This window comes from Orycteropus afer, unplaced genomic scaffold, assembly GCF_000298275.1.
Source record: "Orycteropus afer afer isolate SDZICR_OR568_19922 unplaced genomic scaffold, OryAfe1.0 scaffold00065, whole genome shotgun sequence".
NCBI classification, from domain to species: Eukaryota; Metazoa; Chordata; class Mammalia; order Tubulidentata; family Orycteropodidae; genus Orycteropus; species Orycteropus afer.
Window position 1 is genome coordinate 7,213,184 of NW_006921652.1, and position 19,855 is coordinate 7,233,038.

Below are 19,855 nucleotides of genomic sequence, written 5' to 3' on the forward strand. Positions count from 1 at the left end.
GGACATTCAGTATAAGAGAAGGGTGTTGTTTCATACCATAAATCATGGCTAGGATTTAATCATTTATATGTGGCACTTGGCAATAGGATAAAAGCTTATGTTCTTTGTTGATATTGCATTATGGACCTTAGGCTCTGCGTGCCCAGTTACTATGAGATCTTGTGGTAGCTGCTTCTTTCTCCATGGGCTAAATTGTATCTGGCCAACTCCAGTGACTGTAGGATAGACCTGGAGGATCTGGAGCAGCATACAGATGAGGCAACCAAGGTCTCACTGATACCCTGTGTGAACCAATAACCACCAACAGAGAGAACCTACCACCATCCCTAAGCTACCCTCCACTACCACTCTCAATAGCCTGGCACCAAAATCCTTTAGGTATCCCTGGGATGACTGAAGTTACAATTCCTACCAGCCTAATAGAACAAATAGCAGATGAAATTTTATTTACAGAAAAACAAAAATGAAATTTTTATGCACTTGTGTTTGGAGCGTGAGCTTCCTACCTGTTACACAGGTTTCATGTCAACTCTAAAGTGCCTGCATAGACCTTGTTTACAAGCAGGCCAACAGCATGGGCAATGTGGGCCAGCAGATGGTGAGTTGGAGGTGGATCTTATAGGCTAACTCTATATGTTAACTATATCCCCAAATTTAGTGGCTTAAAACAATAAACCCTTACTATTTCACATAGTTTTTGAGGATCAGGGATCTAATAAGATTTAGTGAATGTTTCTGGCTATGGGTCTTTCATGAAGTTTTAGTCAAGATGTTTTCCAGGCCTACAGTCATCTGAAGGCTTGACTGGGGCTGGAAGGTCCACTTCCAAAATGGTTCCCATTATGTTGCTGTTGGCAGGAAGCCTCAGTTTCTTGACACATAGACTTCTCACAACATAACAGCTGGCTTCCTTGAGAGTAATCCAAGAGAGTGAGAGGCAGAAGTCACAGTGTCTTTTATAAACTTGACTAGAAAGTGTCATACCATTATATCCACAATATCCCATTGATTTGATGTTTTTAATTGAATGAAGAGTTTAATAATATTGTTAAGCTAATTCTGTCTTGCATTTCATTTTAACATCTGCTATTCTCTTCAAGCCTCTGGGTGGCACAAACTCTTTGTGCTACGTTGCTAATCTAAAGGTTGGGGGTTCAAAGCTACTAGTGTTGTCACAGAAGAAAGGCCTGGTGAAAATCCAATGGAGAGGTTCTACTCTGTAATGCATGGGCTTGTCGTGAGTCATATTCAACTCAAGAGCAATGGAGTTTTTGATTATTCCTTTACTCAACCTACTGCTTGTGATAGATCACAAAAAGCAAGCCTGGCATTTGTAAATATATGCACTTTTGTAGTCAGTGTCAGCAAATTACCTCCTCTAACCCACTCCACCCTCAAATAAAACAAATTCATTTCTGAATTGATTCCTTATGATTATTGTCAGTGATAGCCCCCTGAGCTGAATTTTCTGCAGTCATCCAAGATGTCAGCCAAATGACCAAACCTTCATCTTCTAGAAGAGAGAGGGCAGCCATCAAGTATGAACTGAGAAGACAGAACTTAGATTAAATCTCAGGTTTCCAGACTTTTGGTATCATGCTCTTTCTAATACTCCATGTAGCCTTTGAAAAGTTTACAACAAGATTGCAAAACTAGGTATACAATAACAATGCAAGAGAGTATTCTAAAGGAAAAGAGGCAGTGGGCACTTTGAATAGAGTTGGTCTTGTATTCCTCCAACAGTTCCTTTTCTAGCAAATATGTATAACAACTCTACATACACCTTAACAAAGTCATAGTTAAACAGTGAAACCTGTGAGAATAGAACTCAACAGGGCTTCTTTGTCTTTTTAGGTCTCACAAGTTTTCTGCCTTTTACAGGGTGCAGTCTTATCACCTTTCTGTCTCTCACTTTAGTGGGTAATACTTGAGTGATCCTTCTCTGGCACATTTCCACCTTGCATCAGTTTCAAAGGTTTTACTCTAGTGTGTGTACCGTGAGGGCATGTAAGTCTCCACTTCATGCCTTCCTCATAGCACACACATACACATACACACACACATTTTCATTCTCCCAGGTAAGAAGATGGCTGGCGGTTCAAACCCACCAGCCACTCCTCGGAAGGAAGGTTGGGCAATCCTACTTCCGTAGTGATACTGCCTTGGAAACCCAAGGAGGGGTCGCTATGAGTCAGGGCTGACTTGACGGCACATAACAACAACAACAACAAAGGTAAGAAGATGAAGGCATTTGGAACGCAATGAAGAAAAATGCTGCATCTTCAGAGACTTTATCGCGCTCTCCCTAGAATTTATTGGTGTTAAGATAGAGATCCAATATACACAAGAAGAGTAAAAATATTATAGAAACTCCCTTACATTTACTCACCTCCTCCCCTGTTAGAGCAGCATCTTGGGGCATTAGTTGGGTAATTTGGAGCTAGTGACAACTTCTCCCTGGGATGCCTGTCTCAGGGAAACAAAGAGGAGCTACAGCATGGACAAGAAGAGACGTCACAGGTTCCTGGCTCCTGATCAGCCCTTTGTGTTTGGTTTGTTTCTACAATGTCAAGCTCAGGGCACTAGATTTGAGATTCTGAATAGAATGTATGTCAGGAATGAGTGACTTTTTTTCTCAGGAATCTACTCAAAGATAAACTCTTATTGGTCTAATACAGGAACTAGGGTTGAGGAAAAGAGAAATCCCCAACTGGGGTAACATCACCTGGAAAGGGGATGTAACGTCTAGTGAAAAGAGCCTGGGGCCAGTAGCTACTGCATACAGGTCCTAATCCTGTCATTAATTTGCTGTATGACCCACCCCAGGCATTGACTTTCTCTCTGTGTGTCTCCATTACCACATCTCTAAAATGAGTACAATCATTCAAAGAGGTTTTACCACCTAAAATCATTGTCCTTTCTATGCTCCACTTCTTCATGAAGTTTTTCCCAAGTGAACTAAACTAGGAGACCAGAGACTAAATTAAAGAAGAAAAGATAAATACATATTTTCTGTTTGTAAAAGACAAAGGCACAGTTTGGAGACAGTGGATCTTTGGGGGGAAAAAAAATTGAAAAATTTTGATGAAAGCTAATGGCTCTTCTCCCAGGAGTAAGGGTGAGGATCACCATGTATGCACTCACTAACAAAGTTTTAATACCCCTTGGTGACCCAATGGTTAAGCACTCTGCTGGTAACTGAAAGGTTGGTGGTTCAATCCACCCAGTGGTTCTATGGGAGAAACCCCTAGCTGATCTGCTTCCATAAAGATAACGGTAAAGAAAACCCAATGGGACAGTTCTACTCTTTAACACATGGGGTCACTATGAGTCAAAACTGAGTCAATGGCACCTAACAACAATAAGGACTGAATTTTACATAAAATGTCAGGAGTCCATTCCAGAGTCCATTCATATATCATGGGCCTAGAAAAAAAGAAAAAGAAGAAGAAAAAAAACCTTACTTTAAGAAAGAGTTGCCAACTTTGTAAAGTCAGCTTGGTAAAAGATGAAGTCAGCTGCATAACAAGACAGAGTTGACTGAGGGCCATGGTTGTCAGTATAACAGGAATGAAGAAGTGGGAGAATTCGAGCAGTGGGCATTGGGTGGACATAGAAATAAGATAAGTAGCTCAGAGTGGATGTGAGATGCCAAACCAAAAACCAAACCCACTGTTTGGTCAATTCCAATTCACAGTGGAATTGGGCAGTGTTTTGTTGTGCAAAAACAAAAGGACTAGTTAAACATCCGTATCATTAGAGGATTGTAGTCTGTGTCCCAGAAGGTAACTAAAAGATGTAAAATAAGGATGAGGAAGTTTTTGGTTTATAGCAGGCATAAGTACATTAAAAGAAAATCAAATGGTGTTTAGCAAACACCAAGCAGGTCCAGGAGTCTGGGTAAAGGAGCCTTGCTCTTGCCAGAGGCTCCAGGATACAAGATAAAAGACAAACAACTTTGCAGATGGCTGGATTTTATTTCCCTTTTCTTCATCCCCTGCCTGAAATTCAGGGATAAAGCACGTTATCACTCTGCTAACCTTATCATTGTATTATAATCGGATTTTATAAAAAGGGGCATTTCTCCTTGTTATACATACTATTCTGTTCAGATTTGAATTGTCTTTCTCATTCTTATTATTATCAAGTACTTGATTCCACTATTTGTCATGGATATGTGTGTGTGATATATGCGTATATTGTTATTCTTGTTGTTGTTAGGTGCCATTGAGTCAGCTCTGACTCATAGCAAACTTATGTACAACAGAACAAAACATTGCCCAGTCATGCACCATCCTCACAATCTTCGCTGTACCTGAGCCCATGGTTGCAACCACTGTGTCAATCCACCTCTTTGAGGGTTTTTCCCTTTTTTGCTCACCCTCCACTTTACCAAGCATGTTATCCTTCTCCAGGGAATGGTCCTTTCTGACAACATGACCAAAGTAGGTGAGACAAAGTCTGCCTATTCTCACTTCCAAGGAGCATGCCTGCTGCATTTCTTCCCGAGACAGATTTGGTTGTTCTGACAGTCCATGGTACTTGCAGTATTCTTCATCAACATCACAACTCAAAAGCATATATATAGTACATTATATAAATGTGTGTATATATATACATACAGTGCATAATGCATGTTTATATATGTGTGTACAAACACACACATACAGGATTGTTATGAGTTGGAATCAGCTTGATGGCAAAAAACAACTATGTATATCAAGGCGCTCTGGTGGTGCAGTGGTTAAAGCAATGCCCCTAACTGAAAAGTCAGCAGTTCAGATCCACCAGCTACTCTGTAGGAGAAAGATGAAGTCTGCTTCCTTAAAGATTTACAGCCTTGGAAACTCTATGGGGCAGTTCTACTTTGTCCTATAGGAGACTATGAGTTGAATAGACTAGACAGCAGCAGGTTTTGTAATGCAAAATCACTGTTGCCAGGTACTGCTAAGCACTCCAAGAGGTATCAAACCAAGCCAACCTCACTGCCATCAAGTTGATTCTGACTCATAGTGCCCTCCATTGGGTTTCCAAGGCTGTAAATCTTAAGGAAGCAGATTGCCTCATCTTTCATCTATGGAGTGGATGGTGGGTTTTAACCACTGAACTTTTGGTTAGCAGCCAAATGCCTTGACCGCTACACCACCAGAGCTCCTTGAAGAGATACCAAAACCAAACCAAACTCACTGCCATTGAGTCAAATCTGACTCATAGCAATCTCTCCTGGGGTTTCCAAGGTGGTATCTCTATGGAAGTAGATTGCCCAGTCTTCCTTCTGAGCAGTGATTGGTGGGTTTGAACTGCCATCCTTCTGGTTAACAGTCAAATGCTTTAGGCAGTACACCACCAGAGCTCTTCCAGGAGATACAGAGATGAATAATGTACAATCAGTGCAATCCATTCATTCACTTGTTCACTTGATGTATATACATTTGAGCACCTACTCTATGCCAAGTGCTGTTCTCAATATTAGAGCTAGAGCAGAGAATAAAACAAAGTCCCTAATCTTACAGAGTTTACACTCTAGTGACATAAATGTGCAATTTAATAGAAATAGAAGATGAGACTCCAAATGTCAGTTGGGGCCAAATCATAGAAGTTCTTGGATGACTTTGGAGAAGTGAAGTGAAAGGACTGGAAGAGCTATTGGGATGGATTGGAAGATGTAATAGAGAATGTAAGTCAAAAAGGAAGTGCTTTCCAAATTTACTTTCAAAGTTCATTCCTTAACAGCTTTAATATACTGATTATTTCTTTTCACACATGGCTGTTCTCTGCACAACTAAAGGCAGATTTGAATATTTGGCTGAATAGCTGCACATTAACAAACCTACATACCAATATTTTAACAAACATTCAAGCACTATTATAATAAACCAAACCAAAAAAGAAAGAAAGAAAAAGCAGTAGTACAGTTGGGTTGATTCTGACTCAGAGTGACACTTTAGGAAATAATCAACTGTCCCGTAGGGTTTCCAAAGCTGTAATCTTTACAGAAGCAGATTACCACATCTTCCTTCCATAGAGTGGCTGGTGGGTTCAAACTGCTGACCTTTCAGTCAGTGGCATTTAACCATGGCACCACCAGGGCCCCTTTGCTGTTACAAATCAGAAACCAAACTCACTGTCATGGAGTCAATTCTGACTCATAGTGACCCCCATTCAGTTTCCAAAGCTGTAAATCTTTTACAGAAGCAGACTGATCCATCTTTCTTCTACAGAGTAGCTGGTGGGTTTGAATCACTGGCCTTTTGGTTAGCAGCCAAATGCCTTAACTACTATACCACCAGAGCTCCTTCACTGTTATAATAGCAACTAACAATTCCATGAGACTTTTTATTATAAGGAGTCCCTAGGTGGTATGAATGGTTAATGTGCCCAGTGGCTTACCAACATGTTTGAGTCCACCCAGAGGTGCCTCAGAAGAAAAGCCTGGCAATCTGCTTCCAAAAACTCACCCACTGAAAATTCTGTGAGCACAGTGCTACTATGACACACATGAGATTGCCATAAGTTGGAATCAAGTTGATGGCAACTATTTTGTTTTTTTAATTGTAAAGATATCTCAACATTCCATCATTGTTTACCAGAGACCCAATAAATTGAAGAGTATAACCCCAGTGCCTGGTCCTGTAAGAGGATATTTGAAAGAGGAAGCTGGGTGACCACCCTTCTGACACCTACACCCACATCAGTCCAGAGGCTGAATCAGTGGGGACCTGGAAGTGCTTGAGATTGTCCACTTCAAGGCTTTCTGACTCCTTGAGATCTGTTCCCCACATCTCTTTTCAGATCCAAGACTCCTTTTTTGTTTGGATTCATATCCAGGAGCTCCCCTTCTTGTTCAAATCTTTCCATGATTAGAAGCTTATTTGGGATCATCTGCTGATTCCACTTATAGGACACAACTACCTTTAGTTCTGGTCCCTTTGTTCCTTGCACTTAAGAGGAAGAGAGATGGCACCTGGCTGATTGGGGCTCAAATCATTCCTTGTCCCCATTTGCCTGGGAAGAGAGACTCCAATAAAATTAGCTTCTCAGTATGGTACTGGAAAGTCAGAAAGCTGTAGATGGGCACATGAAAACTGAATGTTTGTTCCTCGGGACCTTACTCTTTTACTCTATAGTTTGAAGTTAACAGGCCCCCAAAAGCAGTGGATTGTTGGGACATATACATGGAGTTTGAGCCTCTGGAGTCCTAGACCTGGGTTCAAGTCCTACCTATGCACTGATAGTTATGTTCTCTTTATCTGTAAAATGGGTTAGTGCCTGTCAACCTAACTCATACAGTTAGTAAGAAGGAGCAAGTAACTCATGGCTCTGAAGGTGATTAGCAAGTTTTAAAGTGCTTTTGAAATACTCATAATTACATACCCTTTTGATTTTCTGCAGCTCACAATTCTTTCTGCTTTCTGCAAAGTTTTCATTAGAAAATTTTCAATGAATTTTAAGATCTTTTCTGGCTTACAAATTCAATTGTTTTATAAAGCCTCTTACAAACATTCTGGGCTCAGAAATAAAAGATTAACGTTTTATTTCTTCCCCCATTTGCCACCACCTGTTTAGAGACAAAGCCTGTTAGTTCCTGAAAGTCATTCTGTTAATAATCCATTTTATTTATTCATTCAAGAACTGGTGAGTGCATGCTCTGCTTAGGGTGCTTTCAGGTACTATGAGCAATAGAGATAAGACTGTGTTGTTACCTGAGCCCTGGACAATCTGATATTACCCAAAGACCAACTATTTGAAGTTCCCATTGCCAGTTTACACTAAGCACTATGAGAACTGAGCTGCCTGTCTTCCTTCTTGATGATTCCAATTCTCAGTCACACTCATATGCTTCATCTCCTTCAGAAGAAATATTTGTTTGGCCCTGGTCTCTTGGAATTTGAAACAGGTCGTTGGTCCACCACCAGTCAGGGTGTGAGAAAAAAATAAAATAATGGGGGAATAAAAAAGATTATGTATCAAAAACCTTGAATCGGTGCTTGGTTCACCATATAACATCAGTTATTTCCTATTACAGATTGAATTCTGTCCTCAAAATTGGTATCTTAGAATCATAACTCCTGCAAATGTGACCTTCTTTCTAAATAGTTTTTCTCTGAAGATGTTGTCAGTTAACTTAACAAGGTCACACTGGAGTGGAGTAAGTTCTATTTCCTTCTGTTGTTGTTGTTGTTATGTGCCATTGAGTCAGACCCGACTCACAGCGACCCATCCTTGGGTTTCCGAGGCAGTATCACTACGGAAGTAGATTGCCCCATCTTCCTTCCGAGGAGTGGCTGGTGGATTTGAACCACCAGCCTTCTGGTTAGCAGTCAAGTGCCTTAGGCACTATGCTACCAGAGCTCCCTTCTAGGTGGTGTCTTATAAAAGGAGAGTAAAGACAGGGAAACAGAATCACACAAGGGAAGTCAGGCACCATGTAAGGATGCATTTAAAAACCACGAAACACCCATAGCAACCAGAGCTGGAAGAGATCGGAAGAATCCTTTTGAGTGGACAGAGAAAGCATGGTCCTGCCAGTGCCATGAATTTGGATTTTTGGTTCCAGAACCATGAGACAATAAATTTCTGTTCTTCAAAGCCACCCAGTTTGTTATTTTATTACAGCTTGTCTTTGTTGTTGTTGTTTTGCCATCGAGTCAGCCCCGACTCATAGCGACCCCTCCTTGGGTTTCCGAGGCAGTATCACTACGGAAGTAGATTGCCCCATCTTCCTTCCGAGGAGTGGCTGGTGGATTTGAACCACCAGCCTTCTGGTTAGCAGTCAAGTGCCGTAGCCACTATGCTACCAGAGCTGTCAACTTGGTTCCAACTCATAGCAGCCCCATGTACAACAGAACGGAACACTGCCTGCTCCTGCATCATCTTCCCATCATTGCTGTGCTTACGCCCATCATTGCAGCCACTGTGTCAATCTGTCTTATTGAGGATCTTCCCCCTTTTCACTGATCTCTACTTTATGAAGCATGGTATCCTTCTCCAGGTATTAGTCCCTTCTGACAACATGACCAAAGTATGAGAAACAAGTCTGGTCATTCTCACTTCTAAGGAGCATTCTGGCTGTACTTCCTTCAAGCCAGATTTATTCATTCTTCTAACAGACCATAGTACACTCTATATTCTTCTCCAGCACCACAATTCAAATGCATCAATTCTTCTGCAGTCTTTCTTATTCATTGTACAACTCTCACATGCTTATGATGCTATTGAAAATACCATGGCTTCAGTCAGGCATACTTTAGTCTTCCAAATGACATCATTGCTCTTAAACACTTTAAAGAGGTCTTTTGCAGCAGATTTGCCCAATGCAATGTATCATTTACTTTCTTGACTGCTGTTTCCATGGGTGTTGATTGTGGATCAAAGTGAAATGAAATTCTTGACAACTTCAATTTTTTTTTTTTTTTTTTTCTCATTTTGTCATGATGTTGCTTACTGGTCCAGCTGTGAGGGTTTTTATTTTCTTTATGTTGAGCTGTAATTCATATTGAAGGCTATAGTCTTTGATCTTCATCAGCAAACACTTCAAGTCTTCTTCACTTTCAGGAAGCAAGGTTGTGTTGCCTACACAGCACAGGTTGTTAATGAGTCTTCCTCCAATCCTGATGCCATATTCTTCTTCATATGGTCCAGCTTCTCAAATTATTTGCTCAGCATACAGATCAAATAAGTGAAAGTATGCAACTTGACACACACCTTTCTGATTTAAAACCATGCAGTATCCCCTTGTTCTGTTTGAACGACTGCTTCTTGGTCTATGTACAGGTTCCTCATGAGCACAATTATGTTTTCTGGAATTCCCATTCTTCACAATGTTATCCATAATTTGTTATGATCCCCACAGTTAAATGTCTTTGCATAGTCAATAAAGCACAAGTAAACACCTATTTTATTACATCAGCCTCAAGAAATTAAGATGGTTTTCCTATCTCTTAAGGGCACCAGGACTGATCAAAGGGTCCTTTTTGAGAAAGAACCTAAAAATGAAATCTGGAAAGAGAGAGACAAACTATATAGTGGAAGTAAAATATACGGGTCTTTACCAAGGAAGTCAACAGAGGTGGAGTGAACGTTTGAAGAGGTGAAGTGAGGACAGCTTGGTAGGTGGGCAGAGGGCAGTGCAGAACCAACAATATGATTTCTGGGTTGGATGAAGAGCTGGACAAGATTGGTTTTCAATCAATCTTATCTTATAGCTCCACAACTGTTTTGGTTTCATAAGGCTTTTCTCAACTCTCCCACTGTTGGTTAAGTCTTTTTCTATAATTGCAAAGTAGAAACAGTGAGCTCTTTGACTAGTGTTAGGACCATTATGCAGGATCTACTGTTTTCAACCCTTACCTTAGTCATTAAGGTCACCAGCTTGCCAGTCCACAAAGACTTGTTCATTTGTCATGTTTGCCTTGGAACCAGTGGAATGAGCAAAGTAAAGGCAAAATACCCAGAAGTAGTTAAAGAAAAGTGATAACTGTGATTACATAAACTTGCCCTTTTTTCCGCCTAAGTGGTATCTGGATTATGGTCAATTGCCACAGAGTGTTTTATCATGACTATAATTGAAAGATCCAGGCCTATATAAACCAAACTTAGCAAATAAATACGATGTAGAAAATTCTATTATGATTTCAGTTTCATGGGGTCTGAGAGAAGGACAACATGAAATGCCTTGTAAGTATATTTTCTGATTTTGAAATGTGATTGTTTTAGAGCTAAAATAGCCAGGGAATGATTCTATTTTTCCCGTTGAGTCTTCATGTTAAACCCAAATGCAATTTCCAAATATCAATTAGTTATGTAATATGAAAGCCTGTCTAATAGTGAATTTCTAAAATGGTCAAGATTTTTTTTGTATTTAGTAAAAGTATTCATATTTTAGCATCTTCTCTTTTTAGATCCATCTTATTTACAAACTGCCAGCAAAAGGAAACTTCAAATACATTTAATATATGGAATCAACTGAGAATACTTTAATAAAATATTGTTATCTATATCTCATGTATCTCCTTGATTAATCTACTGCACTATGAGTATTGTTTATAAAATAGTTGTTTGCTTTTTATTTTAATAGTTGTTTGCATCTCACATTTTTGTTATTATCATGGTATGTTAGAATATTTCATGGGATATTGTGGGGATGGAGGAGAAAGCATGGAATTCCTGTCGAGTGTACCTTAGGTTGTAAGTGTCCTTGAGCTGAGTCTGCCTTAAGGAGATTGGATATAGGGAAAATGTTCACTGCAAGGCTTTCTTGCCCTAACCTTTTCCTGCCTCACCAATTGTCTTTCATTTACTCTGTGATGCCTGAATTTCTTTCAACAGACAAAGCAAGTCACATTGAATGGAAGTAATTAGTTAATTGCAAATATCTCTACAAGTAGTAACATTTAGGCAAAATATATTGCAAAATAAGGTGTAAATAAGTGGTGCTGGTTTTTTATTCTTAGATGTGGTGAAAGAATCCAGAGGAAAGGAAAACAGGAGGCTGTAAGGCTCCAGAGGGGTCCACAGTGGCTGAGGAGAGAAACAGGGGAAGAAAGGGAAGGCTGAGAACCTGAATTATCACTTATTGTACAATTTGGCATAGGGATGGTCTGGTCCTACATGCAGATCAAGTGGTTGATCATAATAATTAGTCCAGTGATTGGCAGTAGATGTAGAGCAAACATTACATTGCCAGGAAATAAAAGATGTTCTTGAGTAAATGATAAAACTTTGCCTCCTGAGCAGCCAGCATATAGCATATCAACCACACTGAATGACAACTTCCTGATACACACTGGGGCCTCATTCAGTTCATGAGAGACAGTAAAAGTTACAGATCATTTTAAGAAGGCTGTAAGCCTCAGTCTGGCACTGGGCTCTGGGCTCATCTGGGACTAACAAAAAAGGAGTCCATAGTTATTTGTTTGCATTTCAGATTGTGTTTTCCATGGTCATGATCTTCCTCCTAACTCCATCTTTTGCCCTAATGGTGAGTGAGGGTACAGAGGGCTCAACCTTGTCTTTATTGGACGTATTACAATTGTGATCATCAAAAGTAAACTCCTTCATTTTTCTTGTGAGCATCCCATAATCCTGCAAGGCATGGGAAAAGTAGAAACTCTAGACTTCCAGCTATTCTCACTGCTGTTTGGTTTTCTCCAGAATACCACTGACAGTCGTGTGTTGGATGGGTCTATCGGGACCCAAATTATCCACGTCAATGCCTTCCGAGGTATGGTCAGCATCCGAGACAACAATGTTTTGAGTGAATGGGATGGAATCGTGGACTACAAGAATGTAAGGAGTGAAATACATTCATTACAATGCCATTACATTTCTGGCCAAAAATGTAGCCTGTGCTTTTCCAGAGAGAAGAAGACATTGTCTACATTTGCTTCCTTTAGATGCAGGCCCTCGATGGGAATATATGTCCTTAGGTAAGGGTCCAGCTTTCTTGCAGTTGCAATGAATTCTTTTTGAGCAAGGACTGCAGGAGGAACTTCTCTGGTCTAAAAGTATCCCACATCTCTTTGCATTCCTGTGAGGTATAGATTTCACATGGCTATCAAACACCACCAAGATAAGGAAGCCATTTAAAGAGTTTCTTTTTGTATAATCAGTATGTGCTAAAAAGTCTGTTTATCTTGACCTCAGATTTCAGTCAGTTTATTTCCCAAAATGAAAAAGAATTATATTTTCAGTTTTCTTAGAAATCTTACCTTGATTTGCCCATCTCCTCAGATAATAAGAACTAGAAAAAGATGGAGGATGAGGAAGCAGGAGCCTGTGTCTTTTCCTTGGTACTGTGATAGAAAAGTCCCATAGTCTCCAAGCCATCTCTTGGTCTTTGTGTCCCTCAGTTTACTCTTCTGCAAATTAGCATTGATAGCTGCCTTTCCTACAAGACTCTGAGAGGATTATATGAAGCAAAGTCCCTAACTCTTCACCCTGGCCTACAAGGCAGTCTGTGATCGAGCCCCTATTAGTTGGAAGCCACTCTCCCCACCTACATTGCCACACTGGACACCTCAGGATGGACACTTTAAACACTTAGCTTTCTCTCTGCTCCCACACATACCTGCCATGCTCTCTTCCCTGAACAACATCTCCCTCTCTCAGTCTTCACCTAACAGGTTTATGATTGCCCAGAGAAGAACTTCCTCCTACAGGACATGCAGTTTAGTGATTTCCTACTTTGTTATAAACTGTGGAAACCTTTCTTCAAACACAATGTTCCACAAAAGTCTAGTATATAGAACAGAAGAAGTTAGAACAATTCTGGCTAGAGAAGGGAGATGTTGATGAAGTGCTTGGGTTTAGTCATACACTGCTGGAGAACCGTTGCTCAGATACAAAGCTAAATGATGCAAAAGACAAATCCAGCATCACATGGAGGATGGTAGTCAGTAGCAGCCCACGGCCAGAATTCAAGTCTAGAGGTCCTGACTCTCTTACAGTCAGAAAGCACTCTATAACTTGCTTTCGTAAACAGCAAATATCTCATCCTCTCATGTTCATTACAACCTTGTCGGAGTGATGCTATTAGACTTGTTCTACACATGAAGAGCTCTGGTAGCATAGGGCCTAAGGCACTTGACTGCTAACCAGAAGGCTGGCAATTCAAACCCACCAGCCACTCCTTGGAAGGAAGGTTGGGCAATCTACTTCCATAGTGATACTTCCTCAGAAACCCAAGGAGGGGTTGCTATGAGCCGGGTCCGACTCGAGGGCAAATAACAACAACAAAAACACATGAGGAAACAGGGTCATGGAGGACATTGAGAATCATTATGGCTGCAAAGTGACAGAAGAGAACCTTAAAGTCATTTCAAGTCAATACCATAACTGATCCCCAAACTCTACACCCACTAATTTATTAGTGGGGTGCAGAGACTCCAGGGGTATTCCTTCTCATGTCTGAAGCAAGGGCAGCACCAGGGACCCAAGGAAGCAGCAGGCCTCTGTGAGTGTTACAAGTTTTGATCCCAGCCCTTTATTCTGATACCCAGGGCAGCACTCTGCTCTGCCTCAGAGTTGAAAGAACAGCTACAGTCAGCATCTGGTAGAAAGCTGGAGTCCATTAATATCTTGACTGAGTGAATGAAATATTTTTACTGTGTTGTTTAAGGCCCTCCTGGCAATTAAGCTGTTTAGTAAGATGGCCTGTGTCCTGGCCAAGATGGACCAAGCTGCTTTCCCAACACTGGAAGATATTATCAGAGCTCTGGACCAGCAGGTAAGAAAGAAGGCTCACTGAGGTTCCCACCTACTTTGGTGTCTTCCACCTGTGCACCCTGATCTCCTAGGCAATTCTCTGTACACAGGGGTACTTAGTTCATATCCATTTTTAATGCCCAGGAAATACCACCACCATGCAAAAGACTCTGAGTTCAGCCAATGGTTCATTAAGCCAAACCATATTTCAATCAGTGAAAACTCTATAAATTAGATTAATTTTATCTATTCTGAAAGAGTTTGAGGTATATGTTAATTGATATAAATTGTTGAATATAAACATTAGAGTGGATTCATAAATTATTTGTATCACCATGCTTTCCTTCCCTCCTCTCATACCGCCTAGACACCACACACACATTTTATCTTTAGTCTAAAAATACCTCCAGACCAAACTAGTTGCTGTCATTTATATGTTTCTGACTCATGGCAACCCCTTGTGTGATAGTAGAACTGTGTTTCATAGGGTTTTCAATGGCTGGTTTTTCTGAGGTAGATTTTCCAGGCCTTTCATCTGAGCTGCCTCTAGGTGGACGTGAACACATCCTTCCAGTTAGCAGCCGAGTACATTAACCATTGAAACTACTCAGGGACTCCCAAAAGAAGCTCAGGACTACTCTCCTTCAGTTTCACAAACAACAATGGTACTCAAACAAATTATAAAGCAGCAGAAAGCCCTTGGAAAATCATTGAAATCTGCTTGTCATTTACTGAAATAAACTGCACAGCACGTGGTCACTAACTTTGTGGAAAAATACTCCTCAGTCATAAAAAAAAAAAAAAAAAGCAAATGATTAATTTTTAAAAAAGAGAGAAACAAAAATTATTCCACTCATTTTATTTAACAAATGAAAATAGTATAAATACAACAAAAATATTAAAACTATTCCATGTTGTCTTTAAGGAGACATGGGAAAAACATTGGAGGGTGGAAGAGTTGAGAAATTAAGAAGGGTGAAGAGGACAGAGACTAAAGAAAAATCACAGACAGATTCACACAGATTTTTCTGGAGCCATGTCGTCATCTTGTGGCCAGATAGGATATTACTGCTAGATACCAAATTCAAAAGCAAATTTAGGTTCCCACCTATTTTGGTAAATTAAATGTCTCATATGTACTATGGCAACTTCATCATGGGCCAATGTCTTAATTATCTGGTGCTGCTGTAAGAGAAATACCATATATGGGTAGCTTTAAAGGACAGAAATTTGTTTTCCCACAGTTCAGGAAGATAGAAGTCTGAATTCAGGGTGTGGCTCTATGAATAGTTGTTAGGTGCCACTGAATTGATTTCTATTCACAGAGACCCTGTGTACAACAGAACAAAACACTCCTGTGCCGTCCTCACAATTGTTGCCATACTTGAGCCCATCATGGTAGCCTCTGTGTCAATCCATTTCTTGAAGGTCTTTCCCTTTTTTGCTGATCCTCTACTTTACCCAAGCATGAGACTTCTCCAGGAACTGATCTCTTCTGACAGTATGATCAAAGTACAAGAGTTGAAGTCCAGTCACTCTGGCTTCAAAGAAGCATCCTGGCTGTACTTCCTCCAAGCCAAATTTGTTCATTCTTCTAGCAGTCCATGATACATTCGATATTCTTTGCCAACACTACAACTCAAATGCATCAATTCTTCTGTGGTCTTCTTTATTCATCACAAATGTCTTCATCACAATCACCTTCAGGAGGAGTAGAGGGTCAGTAAAAAAGAAAAAGACCCTCAATGAGGTAGATTGACACAGTGACTGCAACAATGGGCTCAAACATAGTAAGTTATCGTGAGGATGGTGCAGGACTGGGCAGCGTTTTATTCTGTTGTACACATGGTTGCTATAAGTCAGAACCAACGCAATGGTACCTAACAATAAACAACACCAACTCTAGGGTAAGATTCTTCTTTGTCTGCTTTAGTTTCTAGTAGCCAGAAAATTTTTGAGTTTTTGGCCTTGCAAATCCACCTTGTCAGATAGTGTTTGTCTGCCCCAGTTCGTTCACTCATCTCTCTGTGTCTAGTTCCTCTTTTTATAATTCAGAAGTGATCCACCCTACACTGGTATGAACCCAACTCATTGATTATATTGAATTAAATTGTATTATGGAAAGTGATTGCATTATGTTAGATTAGATTAGATCCACAGGTATAAGAATTAGGATTCTAACACATATTTTGGTGAGACACAATTCAATCCATCACAGGTAGGTCTCCTGAAATATGTTCTTGCCTCTCTCTTGTACCACATCTACATGCTATCTCACTGTTTTGATATGCCATCTCTTCCAGGTTTTAAAGCAATACTCATCCACCCATGGCCTGACCTACACTGTTTTACCCAGCCGGGTCAAGAACTTAGCCCAGTATGGAATGCCCATCAAAGACATGTGCAGAGCAGTCCCCACGTACTTTGTCCAGCAACAAAAAGAAGGTGTGTTAACAACTTCACTAGAAACGCAAATCCATGGGCGAGTTAAAAAATGCAATATTCTTTCTAGGTCATTCCAAATTCTAATGACAGTTTTCAGGTCAGTTCCATTACTTTGTAACTGGGTATAAAAATAATGTGGCCTGGAATGTATTTCCCTGTGGTACCAGAAATGATTTCTCAACACTGCACTCACTGATAATGAGTAGAGTTAGCTTTACCAGAAGGTCAAGTGGGCACTGTTCTTAACCGTGGGATTTAATACTCAGTGAATATATTCACTTAACCCAAAGCTGCATCAACTCTTGCCAAAGCAGCACAATGCCTGACACCCCAATACCAGTGACCCATTGCTTTGGAGTCTTTAGTACTCCTCTTTCTTAAGCTGCCCAGAAGTTGAGAGGAGAAAATCCTAATTCTTATAAACTACTTGGAAAGGAGCATTCCAGAGGCTGAGAACTCTGCTGGGAATGTTTGGGAGGATGGATGGAATGCTTGGAAAGCACTGCCAGATAATACTTCAAGATCTGCTGCTGTTCCAGATAACGTCTTCCTGTTAGACTATTGGCAGTCACTTACATCACAGTATAAATTAACCCAAACTTCTTTATAACTGGAGGATCCAACAGGAAAACAGGGAGAAAACGAAAGGTTGAGGGATCAAATATGATGATTAAGGGTCAATAAAAGAAACAGAAAGAAATGTGAAGCTAAACATTGCAGGAGCAAGAGGAATCTTCATTTTAGCCCCATGGTCTTTTTTTTTTAACTTTTCATTGTGATTTAGGTGAAAGTTTACAGAGCAAATTGGTTTTTCATACAACAATTCATACCTATTTTGTTTTGTGATATTGATTATAATCCCAACAAGGTAACAGCACTCTTCCCACTTCCTTGTTGTGTTTACCATTTCCATTTGTCCTTCTTTCCTATCACTCCCTGTCTTCTGGGCTTCATCCCTGGGAAAATGTTGCCCTTTTATTCCCCTGTGGTTGATTTTTCTAAGGGGTGTGTATCTCCCTGCTGTTGTTCACCTTATAGGCTTGTCTATCATTTGGCTGAAAGTTGAGTCGCGGAGGTGAGTTCAGTGCCAGGCTTCAAGAGTGTCTAAGGGTATGTGAATGATCAGAATTCCCAGGTGTATCGTAGGGCTGACAAGGGGCAAGGTTGTGGTCACTGCTTGGTCACAGCCAGCTACCCAGAGGGACCAAGTAGTTGAACCTGTGGGCTTGGGACCATAGTCGCAGGGGGACATCAAGCTCAATTGACATAACATACTATACAAAACATTGTTCCACCTCCTACTTTGGTGAGTAGCGACTGGGATCTTAAAAGCTAGCAAGCTGCCATCTAGATGCAACGATGGGTCTCTCCTCTTTCAGAGCAAAGAAGAATGAAGAAAACCAAAATTCATGGAAACACTTAGTCCTAGTGACTGGCACACCATCTGATCTGCAGCCTATATGACTATGAGACCAGAAGAACTAGATGGTGCCTGGCTACCACTGTCATCCACTTGGAAGGGGATCTATGTAGGAGATCCTTGACAGAGAGGGAGAACAATGTGGAACAAAACTCAAAATCACTTGGGAAAAAAAAGGGGACGGACCAGGTTTCCTGGTCTGAAAGAGCCTGGTGGAACCACTGAGACTATGGCCCCTAGCTGTCCTTCAGGTCTGGAATTGAACCCACACCTGTGGTTTCCAGCCAAACAAAAGACAGGCATATGAGTTGAACATTTACCTAAAGTACATACACTCCTTAGAGAGAACAATCATGGGAGAAAGAAGGGCTGCTTATGCACAGGGAGACAGCTCAGGGGGCAGGAGTGCATGGAGGGATGGACATTGGAAAGAGGTAACTATGGGGAGGAAGTGGGAGGGGAGCTGTTGCATTGTGGTAAACTGTGGTCAATGTCATCAGACAAAGTGTATGTGAACTGCTGTATGGAAAGTGAATTTGCTCTGTAAATCTTCACCCAAATCACAATTATAAATAAATAAATAAATAAATAAAAAGAGTGTGTAAGGGCCATAGTCTCAGGGATTCCACCAGTCTCTATCACACCAGTAAACCTGGTCTTTTTTTCATTTTGACTTTTGTTCCACATTTTCCTTCCACTCTATCTGGGACCTATTAAAGTGATCCCTTTCAGAGTGGTAATTAGTGGTAGCCAGGTACCATATTGTTCTGGTCTCAGGGTCCTGGAAGCTGGGATTCACTTCACCCATTAATCCTTTGGACTAATTATTTCCTTGCATGTTTTATTTTATATTTTTTTTCACTCTTCTTTGCTCTGGACAGGGAGAGACTAATAATTGCACCTTAGATGGCTGCTCACAAGCTTTTTAAGACCCCAGTCACTTCTCACTAAAGTAGGATGGACAACATTGTCTTTGTTGACCATGTTATGCTAATTGACCTTGGTGTCCCTGAGACTACAGTGTTGAGCCCCCAGGCCCAATGACTCATTCTCTTAAGATGTTTGGTTATGTCTAAGAAGTTTTCATAACTTTTCCCCAAGATCCATAGTTTTTTGCTAATAGAGTTATATTGAGAACAACATCAGCTATAAGCACTACTTATAATATGTTCATTCTACTCTGGGATCTTAAGGAAATGAAGTGCTCTTCTCTTTTGTAAGATGAATCTCTTTCTTTTTAAAGGTATGGCGCTGGCAATTGACCCTGATTCCTGTTTCAAAATCCAACTTCTGTCCTTTATGGGTCTCGCCATCTGTGGTGAGATCCCTGGGCTCTAAAACTCCAGGCTGGCCACATGGAGAGTGGACTCACCTGGTCTGGGCTGCTAGCCTGGAGCCAGTCTCAAGGGCCTGGTCTCCTTCTGTCTACAGGACACTACTCATTCTGTCATCCACCTTCTGCCCTTTGACCAATATCAAGTTTTGTAATCAGGAAAGTAGGGTACAATTCTCCCTCTGAGTTAGAACAATAAATCTTCCTCTTGTTTCACTGATCTAGCAGATGGTTATACTGAGCCCTCACTGCCTACACAGTCCTCTCTCAAGTCACTAACATTACAAGCCACATGAAGTCCAGAGCATCACACACCAGCATGGGGTGAAGGCAGAGGTGCCTATCTTAGGGCATCCCATTTCTAAGGGCCTCTCTTTAAGATATCCCCTGAGAATCCCTTGACAATTTTGGCCAAAAGAAAAACTTCAAAACTAAACAAAAAAAAAAAAAAA

General features: G+C 40.7%; 1 protein-coding gene across 1 annotated transcript; it reads left to right on the forward strand.

Annotated features, from left to right (window-relative positions):
- Positions 1 to 574: 574 nt before the first annotated feature.
- Positions 575 to 19,408, forward strand: LOC103196403 (gastrokine-3-like). The gene is made up of 6 exons (XM_007940139.1): positions 575 to 598; positions 11,927 to 11,980; positions 12,154 to 12,288; positions 14,120 to 14,227; positions 16,509 to 16,650; positions 19,314 to 19,408. The coding sequence occupies exons 1-6, from the start codon at positions 575 to 577 to the stop codon at positions 19,406 to 19,408; spliced, it is 558 nt and encodes a 185-aa protein (XP_007938330.1).
- The last annotated feature ends 447 nt before the right edge of the window (positions 19,409 to 19,855 follow it).